Source organism: Protomyctophum parallelum (assembly GCF_964188405.1).
Source record: "Protomyctophum parallelum genome assembly, chromosome: 11".
Lineage (NCBI taxonomy): Eukaryota > Metazoa > Chordata > Actinopteri > Myctophiformes > Myctophidae > Protomyctophum > Protomyctophum parallelum.
In genome coordinates, this window is record NC_139707.1 from 10660461 (window position 1) to 10680077 (window position 19617).

At 43.3% G+C, this 19617-nt stretch overlaps 1 protein-coding gene across 1 annotated transcript in view; it reads right to left on the reverse strand.

Annotated features, from left to right (window-relative positions):
- Positions 1 to 6677: 6677 nt before the first annotated feature.
- plekhm3 (pleckstrin homology domain containing, family M, member 3) overlaps positions 6678 to 19617 on the reverse strand; it is a 57145-nt gene continuing 44205 nt past the window's right edge. The window contains exons 15-16 of the mRNA XM_083776567.1: positions 9939 to 10096; positions 6678 to 9446 (exon numbers count right to left, since the gene is read on the reverse strand). Coding sequence (XP_083632693.1) covers positions 9302 to 9446; positions 9939 to 10096 — 303 coding nt within the window. The 3' untranslated portion in view covers positions 6678 to 9301. The remainder of the gene's footprint in view (positions 9447 to 9938; positions 10097 to 19617) is intronic.

Genomic DNA, 19617 nt, shown 5'->3' on the forward strand with positions numbered 1-19617 from the left:
TCAAATCCTCAAAAATGATGAAAAACGGCTTGCTATAGTATGGCGTACGATAAGGGCTATAGCCCATGGTCCAAAATGATGAAAAACGAGGATAAAAAAAAACAATCATATTCATATTTTTCAAATCCTCAAAAATGATGAAAAACGGCATGAAAAATGCCATACGGTATGGGCTATAGCCCATGGTCAAAAATGATGAAAAACGAGGTAAAAAAAAATAATCAAAAAATCAAAAAACGATGGGCTATAACCCATGTTTTTTTTTTCTTCATATTTTTCAAATCCTCAAAAATGATGAAAAACGGCGTGCTATAGTATGCCGTACGATATGTGCTATAGCCCATGGTCCAAAATGATGAAAAACGAGGATAAAAAAAAAATCAAAAATTCAAAAAACGATGGGCTATAACCCATCGTTTTTTTTCATTTTTTTAAAATCCTCAAAAATGATGAAAAACGGCGTGCTATAGTATGCCGTACGATATGGGCTATAGCCCATGGTAAAAAAAAACGAAAAACGAGGTAAAAAAAAATAATCAAAAATTCAAAAAACGATGGGCTATAACCCATGTTTTTTTTTTCTTCATATTTTTCAAATCCTCAAAAATGATGAAAAACGGCTTGCTATAGTATGGCGTACGATATGGGCTATAGCCCATGGTCCAAAATGATGAAAAACGAGGATAAAAAAAACCAATCATATTAATATTTTTCAAATCCTCAAAAATTATGAAAAACGGCATGAAAAATGCCATACGGTATGGGCTATAGCCCATGGTCAAAAATGGTGAAAAACTAGGTAAAAAATAATAATCAAAAATTCAAAAAACGATGGGCTATAACCCATGTATTTTTTTTCTTCATATTTTTCAAATCCTCAAAAATGATGAAAAACGGCATGCTATAGTATGCCATACGGTATGGGCTATAGCCCATGGTAAAAAATGATGAAAAACGAGGATTAAAAAATAAATCAAAAAAATCAAAAAACGATGGGCTATAACCCATGTTTTGTTTTTTTTTTCATTTTTTTCAAATTCTCAAAAATGATGAAAAACGGCGTGCTATAGTATGCCGTACGATATGTGCTATAGCCCATGGTCCAAAATGATGAAAAACGAGGATAAAAAAAAAATCAAAAATTCAAAAAACGATGGGCTATAACCCATCGTTTTTTTTAAATTTTTTTTAAAATCCTCAAAAATGATGAAAAACGGCGTGCTATAGTATGCCGTACGATATGGGCTATAGCCCATGGTCAAAAATGATTAAAAACGAGGATTTTGTTTTTCTTCTAAAATTCAAAAAACGATGGGCTATAACCCATCGTTTTTTTAATTTTTTAATTTTTTTCAAATCCTCAAAAATGATGAAAAACGGCGTGCTATAGTATGCCGTACGATATGTGTTATAGCCCATGGTCCAAAATGATGAAAAACGAGGATAATTCTTTTTTCAAAAATTCAAAAAACGATGGGCTATAACCCATCGTTTTTTTTCAATTTTTTCAAATCCTCAAAAATGATGAAAAACGGCGTGCTATAGTATGCCGTACGATATGGGCTATAACCCATGGTCAAAAATGATAAAAAACGAGGATTCAAAAAAAATTCAAAAATTCAAAAAACGATGGGCTATAACCCATGTTTTTTTTTTTTTTTTTTTTTTTTCAAATCCTCAAAAATGATGAAAAACGGCGTGCTATAGTATGCCGTACGGTATGGGCTATTAGACGAGCGTCTAAAAATGGGTTAAAAGACGTCTATTTTTAGACGTTTTTTTATCCCATTTTTAGACGCACGTCTAATAGCCGGCTATTTCTCAGTGTGATGGTCAAAAATTATGAAAAACGAGGATAATTCTTTTTTCAAAAATTTAAAAAACGATGGGCTATAGCCCATCTTTTTTTGATGAAAAACGAGGATTAAAAAAAAATCAAAAAACGATGGGCTATAAGTAAAACCCATGTTTTTTTCAGTTTTCATTTTTTTCAAAAACTCAAAAATGATAAAAAACGGCGTGCTATAGTATGCCGTACGGTATGGGCTATAGCCCATAGTCAAAAATGATGAAAAACGAGGATTAAAAAAAATCAAAAAACTATGGACCCATCGTTTTTTTTTATTTTTTAGTTTTTTTCAAATCCTCAAAAATGATGAAAAACGGCGAGCTACAGTATGCCGTATGATATGGGCTATTAGACGAGTGTCTAAAAATGGGATAAAAACGTCTAAAAATAGACGTCTAAAACACGTCTAAAAATAGATGTGTTTTAGACGTCTATTTTTAGATGTTTTTTATCCCATTTTTAGACGCACGTCTAATAGCCGACTATTGCTCAGTGGGATGGTCAAAAATGATGAAAAACGAGGATTCAAAAAAATTCAAAAAATCAAAAAACGATGGGCTATAACCTATCGCTTGTTTTTTTTTTTTTTTTTATCCTCAAAAATGTTGAAAAACGGCGTGCTATAGTATGCCGTATGATATGGGCTATTAGACGAGCGTCTAAAAATGGGATAAAAACGTCTAAAAATAGACGTCTATTTTTAGACGTTTTCTAGACGTCTTTTTTTAGACGTTTTTTTTAGACCACGTCTAATAGCCGACTATTGCTCAGTGGGATGGTCAAAAATGATGAAAAACAAGGATTAAAAAAATAAAAAATTCAAAATTCAAAAAACGATGGGCTATAACCCTTGTTTTTTTGTTTTTTTTAATCCTAAAAAATGATGAAAAACGGCGTGCTATAGTATGCCGTACGGTATGGGCTATAGCCCATGGTCAAAAATGATGAAAAACGAGGTTAAAAATTTAAATTAAAAATTAAAAAAACTATGGGCTATAACCCATGTTTTTTTTTCAGCGTCTAAAAGTGGGATAAACACGTCTATTTTTAGACGTGTTTTAGACGTCTATTTTTTGACGTTTTTATCCCATTTTTAGACGTCTAAAAAGAAACGTCTAGACGTCTATTTTTAGACGTTTTCATCCCATTTTTAGACGCTCGTCTAATAGCCCATATGGTACGGCATACTGTAGCACGCCGTTTTTCATAATTTTTGAGGATTTAAAAAGAATGAAAAAAAAAACAAAAAACGATGGGTTATAGCCCATCGTTTTTAAATTTTTTGATATCTTTTTTTATCCTCGTTTTTCATCATTTTCGACCATGGGCTATAGCCCATACCGTATGGCATACTATAGCACGCAGTTTTTCATCATTTTTGAGGATTTGAAAAAAATGAAAAAAAAACAAAACATGGGTTATAGCCCATCGTTTTTTTTATTTTTATTTTTACCTTGTTTTTCATCATTTTTGACCATGGGCTATAGCCCATACCGTACGGCATACTATAGCACGCCGTTTTTCATCATTTTTGAGGATTAAAAAAATAGACGTCTAAAACACGTCTAAAAATAGACGTGTTTTAGACGTCTATTTTTAGACGTCTATTTTCAGACGTATATTTTCAGACGTTTTTTATCCCATCTTTAGACGCACGTCTAATAGCCGACTATTGCTCAGTGGGATGGTCAAAAATGATGAAAAACAAGGATTCAAAAAAAGAAAAAATTCAAAAAACGATGGGCTATAACCCATGTTTTTTTTGTTTTTTTTTATCCTCAAAAATGATGAAAAACGGCGTGCTATAGTATGCCGTACGGTATGGGCTATAGCCCATGGTCAAAAATGATGAAAAACGGCGTGCTATAGTATGCCGTACGGTATGGGCTATAGCCCATGGTCAAAAAAGATGAAAAACGAGGATTAAAAAGAAAATCAAAAAATCAAAAAACGATGGGCTATAACCCATCGTTTTTTGTTTTTTTTCAAATCCTCAAAAATGATGAAAAACGGCGTGCTACAGTATGATATGAGCTATTAGACGAGTGTCTAAAAATGGGATAAAAACGTCTAAAAATAGACGTCTAAAACACGTCTAAAAATAGATGTGTTTTAGACGTCTATTTTTAGACCTTTTTTATCCCATTTTTAGACGCACGTCTAATAGCCGACTATTGCTCAGTGGGATGGTCAAAAATTATGAAAAACGAGGATTAAAAAAAAATTCAAAAAATCTAAAAACGATGGGCTATAACCTATCGCTTTTTTTTTTTTTTTTTTAATCCTCAAAAATGATGAAAAACGGCGTGCTATAGTATGCCGTACGATATGGGCTATAGCACATGGTCCAAAATGATGAAAAACGAGGACAAAAAAAAACAATCACAAAACGATGGGCTATAACCCATCGTTTTTTTTTCTTAGTTTTTTTCAAATCCTCAAAAAGTCTAAAAAACGTCTAAAAATAGACGTCTAAAACACGTCTATTTTTAGACGTGTTTTAGACGTCTATTTTTAGACGTTTTTATCCCATTTTTAGACGCTCGTCTAATAGCCCATATCATACGGCATACTGTAGCACGCCGTTTTTCATCATTTTTGAGGATTTGAAAAAAACTAAGAAAAAAAACCGATGGGTTATAGCCCATCGTTTTTTGATTGTTTTTTTTTATCCTCTTTTTTCATCATTTTGGACCATGGGCTATAGCCCATATCGTACGGCATACTATAGCACGCCGTTTTTCATCATTTTTGAGGATTTGAAAAAAACAATGGGTTATAGCCCATCGCTTTTTGAAAAAAAAATTATCCTCGTTTTTCATCATTTTGGACCATGGGCTATAGCCCATATCGTACGGCATACTATAGCACGCCGTTTTTCATCATTTTTGAGGATTTGAAAAAAATAAAAAATAAAAAAAAAGATGGGTTATAGCCCACCATTTTTTTTTTTTTTTTTTAAATCCTCGTTTTTTATCATTTTTGACCATCCCACTGAGCAATAGCCCATGGTCTCGGAGTGATTTTTGTCTTTTTTAATCCTCGTTTTTCATCATTTTTGACCATGGGCTATAGCCCATATTGTACGGCATACTATAGCACGCCAAAGCAACTGCACTTCACTGGACACCAGAGGGCAAACGCAAAAGAGGCCGACCCAAGAACACCTGGCGTAGGAACTGAGGGAGAGTTGAAGACCCTGCATCACACCTGACCCAAGACCACCTGGCGTAGGGAACCTGCTTCACACCTGGGAATCTATAAAGTCCCTGGCCCAGAACAGACTGAAGTGGAGATCCTTTGTTGCTTTCTTACATGCCAGCCGGCATAAAGGGCAGTAAGTACGTCAAAATATCAAAGTGAAATAACAAAATAGGCACACAGCATAAATCACTTGAACAGTGCGTTGTACTTAAACCAAATTTGCAAAGTGCTAAATGTTGCATATCGTTGCTGTCGGGATGAAACCTCATAACTCCAAAATGTTCATTTTTCAGGATATGAAAAATATCATTTTCAGGAAATTAAGAAAACCTTATATTTTTAAAACAAAGCAATACAGCCTCATCAAAGTTGGTGTTGTAACTTTATATATTGTCAATTACATCCATGAGAGGGCGAGAGGTGGTGGAGTTAGCTCCTTTAGCAGACAGTTTGGGGGTCCAATGGAGTTAAGAGGTTTTGTCCAAAGCACTTTTTACTACTGTCCATTGGTTCAATATTTTTGAAACAACACACAGACGTAAAGGGTGTTCAATAGCAGACTTGGCGAGCTTCAGGCACAAATGTTGTTTCTAGTTTATATTTTATTTTACATCAGTGGCTAACAGACAACATCCGTCCAGGAGAGAAAAGAAACACACCTGTTCTTGCATAACCGTTAGGCTGTGGCGACCACGTATAGAATAGAGAAACACACAAAACATGGTTTTAAAACAAAACAAAACAAAAACAGACAAGCAAGAAAACCATGAACAAAATAACTTAAATACAGTACAATAAATAGTCTTTAAGAAGTGCATTAATAAAACATGGTGGAGACAATCACATCGTGGCGTACAGTACACACAGTTGATGACTATTTCTGTGTATTTGATGTATTACCATGTATTCTTGTTCCTGCTCACTGTAAAAAAAAATATATATATATATCGGCTGCCTCTCGAGGGTCTCCCTAGGGAGGTCCTCGATGCACGTCCCACTGGGAGGAGACCCCGGGGCAGACCAAGGATCACGTCCCACTGGGAGGAGACCCCAGGGCAGACCAAGGATCACGTCCCACTGGGAGGAGACCCCGGGGCAGACCAAGGATCACGTCCCACTGGGAGGAGACCCCGGGGCAGACCAAGGATCACGTCCCACTGGGAGGAGACCCCGGGGCAGACCAAGGATCACGTCCCACTGGGAGGAGACCCGGGGCAGACCAAGGATCACGTCCCACTGGGAGGAGACCCGGGGCAGACCAAGGATCACGTCCCACTGGGAGGAGACCACGGGGCAGACCAAGGATCACGTCCCACTGGGAGGAGACCCCGGGGCAGACCAAGGATCACGTCCCACTGGGAGGAGACCCCGGGGCAGACCAAGGATCACGTCCCACTGGGAGGAGACCCCGGGGCAGACCAAGGATCACGTCCCACTGGGAGGAGACCCCGGCGCAGACCAAGGATCACGTCCCACTGGGAGGAGACCACGGGGCAGACCAAGGATCACGTCCCACTGGGAGGAGACCCGGGGCAGACCAAGGATCACGTCCCACTGGGAGGAGACCCCGGGGCAGACCAAGGATCAAGTCCCACTGGGAGGGCAGACCAAGGATCACGTCCCACTGGGAGGAGACCCCGGGGCAGACCAAGGATCACGTCCCACTGGGAGGAGACCCCGGGGGAAAGACCAAGGACCACGTCCCACTGGGAGGAGACCCCGGGGCAGACCAAGGATCACGTCCCACTGGGAGGAGACCCCGGGGGGCAGACCAAGGCGCAGTTGGAGGAAACACATCGACTCACTGGCCTTGGAACGTCTCGGGATTCCCCAGGAGGAAGTCACTAATGTTGCCCCCGTTGCTCATAGCGAGCCCCGATATTGGGGTCCAGGGCCAATTAAATATAATTCTGGGGGTCCTTGACAATTTTGGGCGGGAACCCCTTTTGGTGTTTTAAGAATTATGTTGTACTTTAGCTGTTGAAAAATAGCAGATCTACAAGCTCACGAGCTTGTAGGTCTGCTATTTCTTTTTAATCGTGAAAATGCGGCACAAATATTTGAATATATTCTTTCAGATCTTTGCTTCCGAGGGGAAGCAAATATTTTCAGATGAGGGTCGGTGGCCAAGATCTTTGGGGTCCTTGACATGAAATATTGAGCACCACTGATACAAAAACATTTCTGAAAACGGCCATGATTTTTTAAATTTCGACGTCAGGCCTAAATGGGTTAAATAGTTTGAGAACCATTGACACATAGTAACATAGGGTTTTCTGAAAACTGTCATGATTTAGAAGAAGACATTTTGTCTTCTAAGAAGAGAAGACGTTCTCAGGTCTGAATGGGTTAACACGTTGCATAGCGTTCGTACACCTCTTACATACACAGAAAGCCTGGCCGATGTTGGTAAACATGTGAAAATGGCAGCAAACACATTCATAATTCAAATTCATAAACAGTAGTGCAAATGAATAGCAAAGCAAAAACAAAGAAAAACAAACTTCTTCCCTTCTTTCACACGGACGGTATATCCCTTAATCAGTGAGGTTATTATTATGCATCAAAGCAAATACACAATTATACATTATATGACATCAGAATGAATTATACATGAATTACACATAATGACATGAATCTCCATTGTCTTTTTCCCTCTGTGTCAGGCACGATCAATCCAACGTCCTTCAAGTATCCATTGTGAGGGATTCAAAATCATCGTGTGAGGTTTCCACTAAATATTTTCATGAATTTTGAAAACAAAAGTCAAAACTTTTTTTTTCTCCCAGAAATGTCATGAAGACGGTGAAATAGTGCAAAGAAAAATCTAAGAAAATCCATGAATTGGATAACAAATGTTTAAAAAGCAGTGAAAATAGACGATCTACTCTACAAGCTCACAGCGCGCCGCAAAGAGACACATTGTGAGCTTGTAGATTCTAGTAGTTTGGGTCCCGGGAAAACGTGCACGCACGCACGCACGCACGCACAGGGAGAACACCTGGGCAGTCCATCAGTAGCAGTAGTTTCATCCAGACGTCGTTCTAACATGCATAAATACTGAAAACATACTGTATGTTATGGAGAGAGAGAGAGAGACAGACTTTTTTTGCATTTTAAAATACAGAAAATACGTATTTTCTGTATTTTAAAATACAGAAAATACATATTTCGAATACATGCTCATCTCTCTGTGTGTGTGTGTGTGTGTGTATGTGTGTGCGCGCGTGAGTGTGTGTGTGCGTGTGTGTTTGTGGCAGACAGCAGAGATGACATGGACTCACAACGATGGATCCACACGTAAAGAAAAAACAGACAAAGATAAATAAAAATAAAACACAAATCCATTGTTTTCGCCCCCGTTACTCATCGACACAATCTCCATACTTAGTCCACACGTGTATGTGTGTGTGTGTGTGTGTGTGCATGTGTGCGTGTGTCTGTGTGTGTGTGTGTTATACTACATATTAGAGGTATACAACTGTCCCATAATTGAGTATCGTGGAAATTGTAATTCATGGTGAAATCGTCAGACACCAGATAGGATGAATGAGCTTTTGTTGTTCAGTACCACTTAAAACCAGCGGTCAAGGGACCCCCCAGTGGGTTCCAGGTGGTCCCCAGCGAAATGATGGAGAGCTGGTAAACAAACGGACCCTTTATAGAGCACTCATGGGTCCATTTGGCTCAAATGGGTCTGAGAGGCTAAATGTCATCAAATGGTGGTCCGTGGCTCAAATGGCGAATAAATACTGGATACAAGCTCACAACGCGTTGCAACAACGCGCTGTGAGCTTTGAATATGGATGCTGGGAGTTCAAGTGGTTTAACAGCAAAAGTGGCATTTTGTAAGTTTTAAGCACATTTTGGATTATCGTGATATTAATATCGTTAATCGCAAACAAGCGTTTTTGCCACAGTAAATCGTGACGTGTGATTTTCATGAATCGCCCCATCGCTGTCATGGTAGGGGAAGGTGGTAGCACCCCCCAGGACCACACCAGGGACCACCAGGGACCACCAGGGACCAACAGGGACCACCCAGGACAACCAGGGACTACCCAGGACAACAAGGGACCACCTGGGGGGTCTCTAGGTGTCATGGTAGAGGAGATGGTAGCACCCAGGATCACCGTCGACCCCCCAGGGGTCCAGGGCAGTCTCTAGATGTCATGGTAGGGGAGGTGGTAGCATCCAGGACCACCGTCGTCTTCGGGGGTCCAGGAGGCATTGGGGGGTCTCTACTCTCTAGAGGTCATGGTAGGGGTCCTCGGGGGTCCATGAGGCGGCGTTGGGGGGTCTGGTGTGGTGCAGCTCTTTGCGGACGCAGCGCGGACACGGCTGAGCCTTCAGGCGGCACTCTGCGTGGAACACCGCGCCGCAGCCGTCACACCTACGTGCACGCACACACACACACACACACACACACACACACAGAGACACACGCACACAGAGACACACACACACAGTCACGTACGCACGCACACACGTACATGTAGATTAGAAATGTATCTTCCCAGAATAGTCACCTAGTAGTGCTTATATATGATTATTTAAAAAACAACATCAGAAATGACATTTGTTTGTATTTGTCTGGAGACATGTCTGATGGATGTTCTGGTGTCACATACTTCAAATGTCTACTATCTAGCATCTACTACCTGTTAAAACACCCTGAGCGCCATGAACGGAGGTCTCCACCCTATCAAATAGTTACGCTCAGGACGGCGATTAATCACAGGACAGAACATTAATTCCCCATTATGGACACGTTATGGGTCCATTTGGTTCCAAACTATCAATTTAGCTGGGGACCCCCTGGAACTCCCTCAAGGACCCCTAGGGGTCCCCGGACCCCCACTATTGACCTGTAGTTACACTGTACCTCCTGGTGGTGGCGTCCTGGAAGGGGTAGATGACCTGCTGGTCATGACACAGCTCACAGATGAAGCCTTTCTCTCGACACAGACTGCATCCCATCACATGGCCGCTGGCGAACTTGATCACCTTGGACAGGAAGGGAGCCAGCTTCCCGTCGATCACCTGACCAATGGGAGGAGAGAACCACATGATCACCTGACCAATAGGAGGAGAGAACCACATGACGGACAAAGACAACTCGGCTCCTGACAAATCATGACAATAAACAATTTTTTCTTTGGGCCGAACAAATAAGTAGAAAGAAGGAAAAAAGTGTACACAGTGTTGTACCCTGGCCCTTTTGTCATCTTTCACCATTAGCTTTTTTTTATACAGTCAGCAAAGGGTAGAAATGTAGTCTCTGTGACACATCTAGGGGCCACAATCTGCATTCAAAGATGTTCCTAGAAGCTTTGTCATTGGTCGAAAAAACAAAACAAAACGGTTGATATGACTAACCAATCAGGAAGCAGACAGGCAAATCAACCAATGACAAAGCTTCTAGGAAAATCTTTGAATGCAGATTGTGGCCCCTAGATGTGTCACAGTCTCACAGAGACTAATGTTTTTTAGTGTTCTACCCATTGCTGGATGTCTGAATAAAAATGAAAATAAAGGTCATAACATGTTTAGCCTGAGCTAGCCTCGATACCCAGGCTTTCATTTCGTCTGCGCGAAAGATGAAAGCCTGGAAAAAGCCGTGGGCTGAACCAGTCTAAAAGTGGGAGTCAACCCTTCCGGGTGGGCGTCGCTCTAAATGATGTGACGTAGCGCTGCACTAGGGGGGAGAGGAGGGGCCGGGGGTGACGGACAGATCGATGAGATCCAATCAGGGTGCGCGCATTTCTGAGGCGCGACCCGCCCCTCTAGACCAGAAATGTCTCTGCTTAGGTCAGGCTAAGCCTGAGCTAACGCTAGACCTTCCTGGCCTAGATGGGAGGGTCGCGGCTCAGATTTGCACACACCCTGATTGGTTCACCGATCAGTCCGTCAGCCCCGGTCTCCCCCCCCACCCCCCCCCCCCCAGTGCAGCACTGTTATTGTGTCGACCAGAAGCAGAAACCACTGGTTGCTGGAGTATACCATTCTAACGGACTGTCAAAGTTATTTCCAGAGTCGGCACACGTTGGTTTTTTTCTTAGACGGTGTGGTGGGTTCTTCAGCTATTCTCCTCATTTTCCTCGCATAGCCTCGTTTGAAGTTCCACTGGTAATGATTTCCTCACGGTGTTATTTTGAGGGGTGCACACCGCTCAGTGGCCTTGTGGTTAGAGTGTCCGCCCTGAGACCGGGAGGTCAGGGTTCAATTCCCGGCCGGGTCATACCAAAGACTGTACAAATGGGACCCAGTGCCTCCCTGCTTGACACTCAGCATCAAGGGTTGGATTGGGGGTAAGTCCCTGCAACATACTAGCGTCATGTCCAGGGGGTGTACTTGTACATCAAGCTGCCTCACGCTACAGAAACAGGAGATAGGCTCCTGCCCTATGGGCCTCATGGCTACAGAAACAGGATAGGCTCCTGCCCCTATGGGCCTCATGGCTACAGAAACAGGAGATAGGCTCCTGCCCTATGGGCCTCATGGCTCGGCAAGGCTACTTTACACCACTCAGAGCCCTGACGTCACATAATTTGGAGCGACGCCTACGCGGAAGGGTTGACTCCCACTTTTAGGCCAGTGCAGCCCATGCGTAAATCCAGGCTTTAATTTTTTCGCACAGACGAAATGAAAGCCTGGGTATCGAGGCTATAGCATGTTGACATATTATTGCTTAGCAGCTTTAAAAGGTCTTTAAATAAATACTTTTTGAAACGTCTGTGTGAAAAAAAAAAGAATGGGAAATTCTCTTCCGGTGCCCTCGTCATTCAGAAAAGGGGCGGGGCCACGACGCTCTATTTGACATGTGCATAAACATAATTGACTTGCCATTAATGAGCGTCAATGAGCACCAGCTGGACACGCGCACGCACGCACACACACACCTGCCCTCTGCAGTGCTCTATAGTCACATTTCTCTCCAAAAGCCCTTTGAATATGATGGAATATGATTAAGGATTACTGTCATTGTGGTATTCTCTCACTTCATATCACAAACACCATACCTGTAACTTTAATTTCACTTTCATTATTATGTAAAATAATAAAATCTCAGGCATTCACATTAAACCTAATGAGAGAGAGGGGGGCAGGGTTGGGGGGAGTGGCAGAAAATGAGGAAAAGGAGAGTGAGGGGTTGAAGGAGGAAGAAAGAGCTGTTCCTTCTGGAGGAAAAGACGGAAAGAAAGAAGGAAACATAATATACTGAACGCCATTTAATGACTGCTTGACAAGCTCTTTGAAATACCAGAGAGAGAGAGAGAGAGAGAGAGAGAGAGAGAGAGAGAGAGAGAGAGAGAGAGGCCATAGTCCATGGGAGAGCATACAAGTGGTTACACCTGGCACGGCCCACACAGAGACCTCCCAATTATAATGTACTCTATGAAGAGAGAGAGAGAGGGAGAGAGAGGGAGAGAGAGAGAGGTGAGAGGGGGAGAGAGAGAGAGAGAGAGAGGGGGGGAGAGAGAGAGAGAGAGAGAGCACAAAAAGACAAGGAGAAAGGAGGGCAGACCACCCCGACCTTCCAGCACACGCCTGTGTGTGTGTGTGTGTATGTATATTTGTATGTGCGCGTGTGTGTGTGTGTGTGTGTGTGTGGCCTGCAGTAGGCTATGCATTGGAAAATGTGCAGAGGGAGAAAAAGTATCCAACTCAATCAACTTTAACTACGGTCAGAGTACGGCCATTAGTATTATTGCCATCACCTGGGTGGGTCAGTGTAACTTTCTAGACATTAAGCTGTGTGTGTGTGTGTTCAACAACACAGCCATGCAAAATAACAGCTACGAGGTGACGGAAGCTTCTCATGCATAGCAACGGTTGCTAAACTATATTGATCGCTTTACAGATGGGGTTTAGCGAAGGGCTAATTGTTGACAGTGGGAGCCTCAGTACCGATTCCATTCCATGCTAGTCTCTCTCTGTGTGAATGGAACCATTCCAATCCATGCTAGTCTCTCTCTGTGTGAATGGAACCATTCCATTCCATGCTAGTCTCTCTCTGTGTGAATGGAACCATTCCATTCCATGCTAGTCTCACTGTGTGAATGGAACCATTCCATTCCATTCCATGCTAGTCTCTCTCTGTGTGAATGGAACCATTCCAATCCATGCTAGTCTCTCTCTGTGTGAATGGAACCATTCCATTCCATGCTAGTCTCTCTCTGTGTGAATGGAACCATTCCATTCCATGCTAGTCTCTCTCTGTGTGAATGGAACCATTCCATTCCATGCTAGTCTCACTGTGTGAATGGAACCATTCCATTCCATTCCATGCTAGTCTCTCTCTGTGTGAATGGAACCATTCCAATCCATGCTAGTCTCTCTCTGTGTGAATGGAACCATTCCATTCCATGCTAGTCTCTCTCTGTGTGAATGGAACCATTCCATTCCATGCTAGTCTCACTGTGTGAATGGAACCATTCCATTCCATTCCATGCTAGTCTCTCTCTGTGTGAATGGAACCATTCCATTCCAATCCATGCTAGTCTGTCTTTGTGTGAATGGAACCATTCCATTCTAATCCATGCTAGTCTCTCTGTGTGAATAGAACCATTCCATTCCATGCTAGTCTCTCTCTGTGTGAATGGGACCATTCCATTCCATGCTAGTCTCTCTCTGTGTGAATGGAACCATTCCATTCCATTCCATGCTAGTCTCTCTCTGTGTGAATGGAACCATTCCATTCCATTCCATGCTAGTCTCTCTCTGTGTGAATGGAACCATTCCATTCCATTCCATGCTAGTCTCTCTCTGTGTGAATGGAACCATTCCATTCCATTCCATGCTAGTCTCTCTGTGTGAATGGAACCATTCCATTCCATGCTAGTCTCTCTCTGTGTGAATGGAACCATTCCATTCCATTCCATGCTAGTCTCTCTGTGTGAATGGAACCATTCCATTCCATGCTAGTCTCTCTCTGTGTGAATGGAACCATTCCATTCCATGCTAGTCTCTCTCTGTGTGAATGGAACCATTCCATTCCATGCTAGTCTCTCTGTGTGAATGGGACCATTCCATTCCATGCTAGTCTCTCTCTGTGTGAATGGGACCATTCCATTCCATGCTAGTCTCTCTCTGTGTGAATGGAACCATTCCATTCCATGCTAGTCTCTCTCTGTGTGAATGGAACCATTCCATTCCATGCTAGTCTCTCTCTGTGTGAATGGAACCATTCCATTCCATTCCATGCTAGTCTCTCTGTGTGAATGGAACAATTCCATTCCATGCTAGTCTCTCTCTGTGTGAATGGAACCATTCCATTCCATTCCATGCTAGTCTCTCTGTGTGAATGGAACCATTCCATTCCATGCTAGTCTCTCTGTGTGAATGAAACCATTCCATTCCATGCTAGTCTCTCTCTGTGTGAATGGAACCATTCCATTCCATGCTAGTCTCTCTCTGTGTGAATGGAACCATTCCATTCCATGCTAGTCTCTCTCTGTGTGAATGGAACCATTCCATTCCATGCTAGTCTCTCTCTGTGTGAATGGAACCATTCCATTCCATTCCATGCTAGTCTCTCTGTGTGAATGAAACCATTCCATTCCATGCTAGTCTCTCTCTGTGTGAATGGAACCATTCCATTCCATGCTAGTCTCTCTCTGTGTGAATGGAACCATTCCATTCCATGCTAGTCTCTCTCTGTGTGAATGGAACCATTCCATTCCATGCTAGTCTCTCTCTGTGTGAATGGAACCATTCCATTCCATTCCATGCTAGTCTCTCTGTGTGAATGGGACCATTCCATTCCATGCTAGTCTCTCTCTGTGTGAATGGGACCATTCCATTCCATGCTAGTCTCTCTCTGTGTGAATGGAACCATTCCATTCCATGCTAGTCTCTCTCTGTGTGAATGGAACCATTCCATTCCATGCTAGTCTCTCTCTGTGTGAATGGAACCATTCCATTCCATTCCATGCTAGTCTCTCTGTGTGAATGGAACAATTCCATTCCATGCTAGTCTCTCTCTGTGTGAATGGAACCATTCCATTCCATGCTAGTCTCTCTCTGTGAATGGAACCATTCCTTTCCATGCTAGTCTCTCTGTGTGAATGGAACCATTCCATTCCATGCTAGTCTCTCTGTGTGAATGAAACCATTCCATTCCATGCTAGTCTCTCTCTGTGTGAATGGAACCATTCCATTCCATGCTAGTCTCTCTGTGTGAATGGAACCATTCCATTCCATGCTAGTCTCTCTGTGTGAATGAAACCATTCCATTCCATGCTAGTCTCTCTCTGTGTGAATGGAACCATTCCATTCCATGCTAGTCTCTCTCTGTGTGAATGGAACCATTCCATTCCATGCTAGTCTCTCTCTGTGTGAATGGAACCATTCCATTCCATGCTAGTCTCTCTCTGTGTGAATGGAACCATTCCATTCCATGCTAGTCTCTCTGTGTGAATGGAACAATTCCATTCCATGCTAGTCTCTCTCTGTGTGAATGGAACCATTCCATTCCATGCTAGTCTCTCTCTGTGTGAATGGAACCATTCCATTCCATGCTAGTCTCTCTCTGTGTGAATGGAACCATTCCATTCCATGCTAGTCTCTCTCTGTGTGAATGGAACAATTCCATTCCATGCTAGTCTCTCTGTGTGAATGGAACCATTCCATTCCATGCTAGTCTCTCTGTGTGAATGGAACCGTTCCATTCCATGCTAGTCTCTCTCTGTGTGAATGGAACCATTCCATTCCATTCCATTCCATGCTAGTCTCTCTGTGTGAATGGAACCATTCCATTCCATGCTAGTCTCTCTGTGTGAATGGAACCGTTCCATTCCATGCTAGTCTCTCTGTGTGAATGGAACCGTTCCATTCCATGCTAGTCTCTCTCTGTGTGAATGGAAACATTCCATTCCATTCCATGCTAGTCTCTCTCTGTGTGAATGGGACCATTCCATTCCATTCCATGCTAGTCTCTCTCTGTGTGAATGGAACCATTCCATTCCATTCCATGCTAGTCTCTCTCTGTGTGAATGGAACCATTCCATTCCATTCCATGCTAGTCTCTCTGTGTGAATGAAAAAGGCTCTCTTGACACATGACTGACAAGTGCTGGACCTCTGCATTCCATCAGGTCCTTGTGCTTAGTGAGTGAGAGAGTGTGCATGCTTGCGTGTGTGTGCGCATGTGTGTGTGCGTGTGTGTGTGGCCTGTCAGCTGCTGTCTGTGCACTGTCATTGTAGCTTTTCCAAGAAGAGGTCACCCCCCCCCCCCCCCCTTTTCTCCTCCCACTCCCAAAACCTCCACCCAGCGTCTCTCTCTCTCTCTCTCTCTCTGGGGAGACATTTTTCCAAGTACCCCCTCCTCATCCTCGCAATACCGATACGCACTATACAGTACTTACAGTTACAACCACACGTACGTTTAGATGTCAATGATGGAACTATTTGTATTTTCAATCAAAAGCATCCGCACCCATTTCATATAAACAGAAACCACCAACACAATATGAATCATTTCATAGACTGAAACCAGTGTTGTTTTTGGCAGCACATTTTGATTTTAGTTTTAGTCACATTTTAGTCACCCGGAATGTTTTAGACGACTAAATCTACTATTGATTTAGTCGAACAAAATGTATTTCGGCAGGCCTTGATGCCGTCATAATGACTGTTTTTTTTTTCACTTGCTGAAAATAGCCGATCTACAAGCTCACAACAATACTACACTAGAGCGTCGCAGTCCTGCCCCCTTTCATGACGACGACAGGCCCGGAAAAGCATTTCCCATTCATTGTTTTCCCTCCACAGACGTTTCATAAAGTATTTATTTAAAGACCTGTAAGCCTTGAACAAAGACCACTCGGATGGTGACAACGTATGACAACAGATATTATTTTCTCTCCACTCTCTTCCTTCAGTTGCTCCCATGTTGCTATCGAGCAGGACCCTCTCTCTCCTCCAGCGTCTCCCCCCTCCATCTTTTTCCCCCTCTGCCCCCCCCCCCCCCCCCCCATCTCCCCCCCCCCCCCCCCTCTCGTCCCACGTGGAGTTCTTTGTGATTCCACAACCTCCTAATCCCCTCAAACGGCTGTTTAGCAGCCGTTTCCCTGACCCCGCCTCCAGAAAGCACACGCACACACATGCATGCACGCACGCACACAGTCACACACACACACACACACACACACACACGTGCGCGTGCTCGCACACAGAGCGCGGGCCGACAGCATTACAGCTCCATTAGAGAGGCCGGAGAGGTTGTCGGGATTACAGCTCAATAAAGACTGTTTGGATAACACCCTGTGTTAAACACACACACACACACACGCAGGCACGCACGCACGCGCACACACGCACGCATGCACGCACACGCACAGACGCACGCATGCACGCACAAGACACACAGAACAGGATTACTACACATCAGGTCATCAGAGGCGGGAGTGTGTGCTGAGTGCTCGTGCATGCCGGTACCGGTGAGGACATGAGGGACACGTTTTAACGATGACTTATATTAACACCTGAGCGACATTCTACAAATGTCTTCTAAATCCTGACAGTTTTCTGAAAAACCCATGTTTCCATGTCAGTCGTTCTCATACATTTTCATGTCAAGGACCCCCAGAATTATATGTAATTGCCCGCCGACCCCCATCCGAAAATATGTTGTTCCAGCGGGACCCCGCCAGAAGCAAAGATATGAGTTATAAACGTTCGCTCTGAAAGAATATACATTCAAAGATTTGTGCCACATTTTCACAATTTAAAAAAACATTGCTTGTAGCTTGTAGATCTGCTATTTTTCAGTAGCTAAATTATAACATAATGTTTAAAACACCAAAAGGGGTTCCCGCCTACACCTGGAAAGCATGTCACCTTAACTTTAACCATTATTTTATACTTTAGCTATTGAAAAGATAGCAGGTATAGAATATGTATACAGTACAAGCTGTGTGCAAATCTTTGAATTTATATTCATCCAATCAGAACACATTACGACCATGGCCATCCAATCAGAACGCATTACGACCATGGACGTCCAATCAGAACACATTACAACCATGGACATCCAATCAGAACACATTACGACCATGGACATCCAATCAGAACGCATTACGACCATGGACATCCAATCAGAACGCATTACGACCATGGACATCCAATCAGAACACATTACGACCATGGACATCCAATCAGAACGCGTTACGACCATGGACATCCAATCAGAACACGTTACGACCACCGACATCCAATCAAAACGACCAATCAATGATCAACAGTGACATTCTCTCTGGAGAGTCTCTGACTGTGGGACAAAACACACTGCAGATGCATTGTGGGTAGCATGGCCCCGTTAAGTGGAGGTATGTCCGTTGCGGTAATGAGTGTGCGTGCGTGCGTGCTTGCGTGAGTGAGTGCGTGCGTGCATGCTTGCGTGAGTGAGTGTGTGCGTGAGGCTGCATTCAGCAGGTCTTTGTGACAGTAGGACAGTACTTGGCATGTGGAGAATGGTTACGCTGGGAAGATGGCTCTGCTCGCTGTGTGGGCGGCACGGAAGGATTCGGACACGCACGCATGCACGCATGCACACACACACACACACACATACGACAAGTACATCTGAACCAACTAGGCCACAGCATTCATTTGAAACAATTAGTATACTATACAAATATGCTGCCCTCTCTCTCTCTCTCTCTCTATGAATCTCTCTCTCTCTCTCTCTCTCTGTATCTCTCTCTCTCTCTCTGTATATCTCTCTCTCTCTCTCTCTGTATCTCTCTCTCTCTCTCTCTCTCTCTCTCTCTCCCTCAGCCACCAAGACCCCTATAAAAAAACATTCCGCTGAACTATTGCAGTGTAGCGAATAAAAACAACCACGGGACAAACTTCTCCGGAGCAACCACAGAGTGTGTGTGTGTGTGTTCGTGCGTGCGTGCGTGTGTGCGTGCATGTGTGGGCAAGGCCTAAACAAACACATATGGTGTAGAACAAATGAACTGGCTCTAAATGGAATGCACGCACGCACACACGCACACGCAGGGAGAAAGGAGGCTATATTTGCTGAGAATGGGAGTGAATGGATTAGCAGTGCGTGCGTGCGTGCGTGCCCAGGTCAGAAGCAGCGGCCGTGGCCCACAGTGACCTCCCGCGTTTCCTCCGCCGTACTAAAATAAACCCCGCCCACGCTGATTAAGGGCTGTGTTTTCATTCAGCCGGGTAATGAAAAGGAACATGCTCGTTAATATGTAAATCCAATTAAGAGGGCAGTGTTTGCCGAGGACCGGGGCGATCGAGAGAGAGGGTGCATTGTTTTTTTGTGTTTTTTTTCTCCTCCTTTCCTTTATTTAGAGAGGGTAGATAAACAGGAAACCAGAGGGCACCCTCCCCCCCCGCCCCCAAGCTCACTTGTGAGCTTGTAGATCGACTATTTTCAGCGAGTGTAAAATCAGCCATTACGACGGCATCAAGGCTCCGCCAAAATACATTTTAGTCGACTAGATCAACTGTAGATTTAGTCTACAGTTGATCTAAACTAAAACATTCCAGGTGACTAAAATGTGACTAAAAACTAAATGAAAACTATATTCAAGAGAA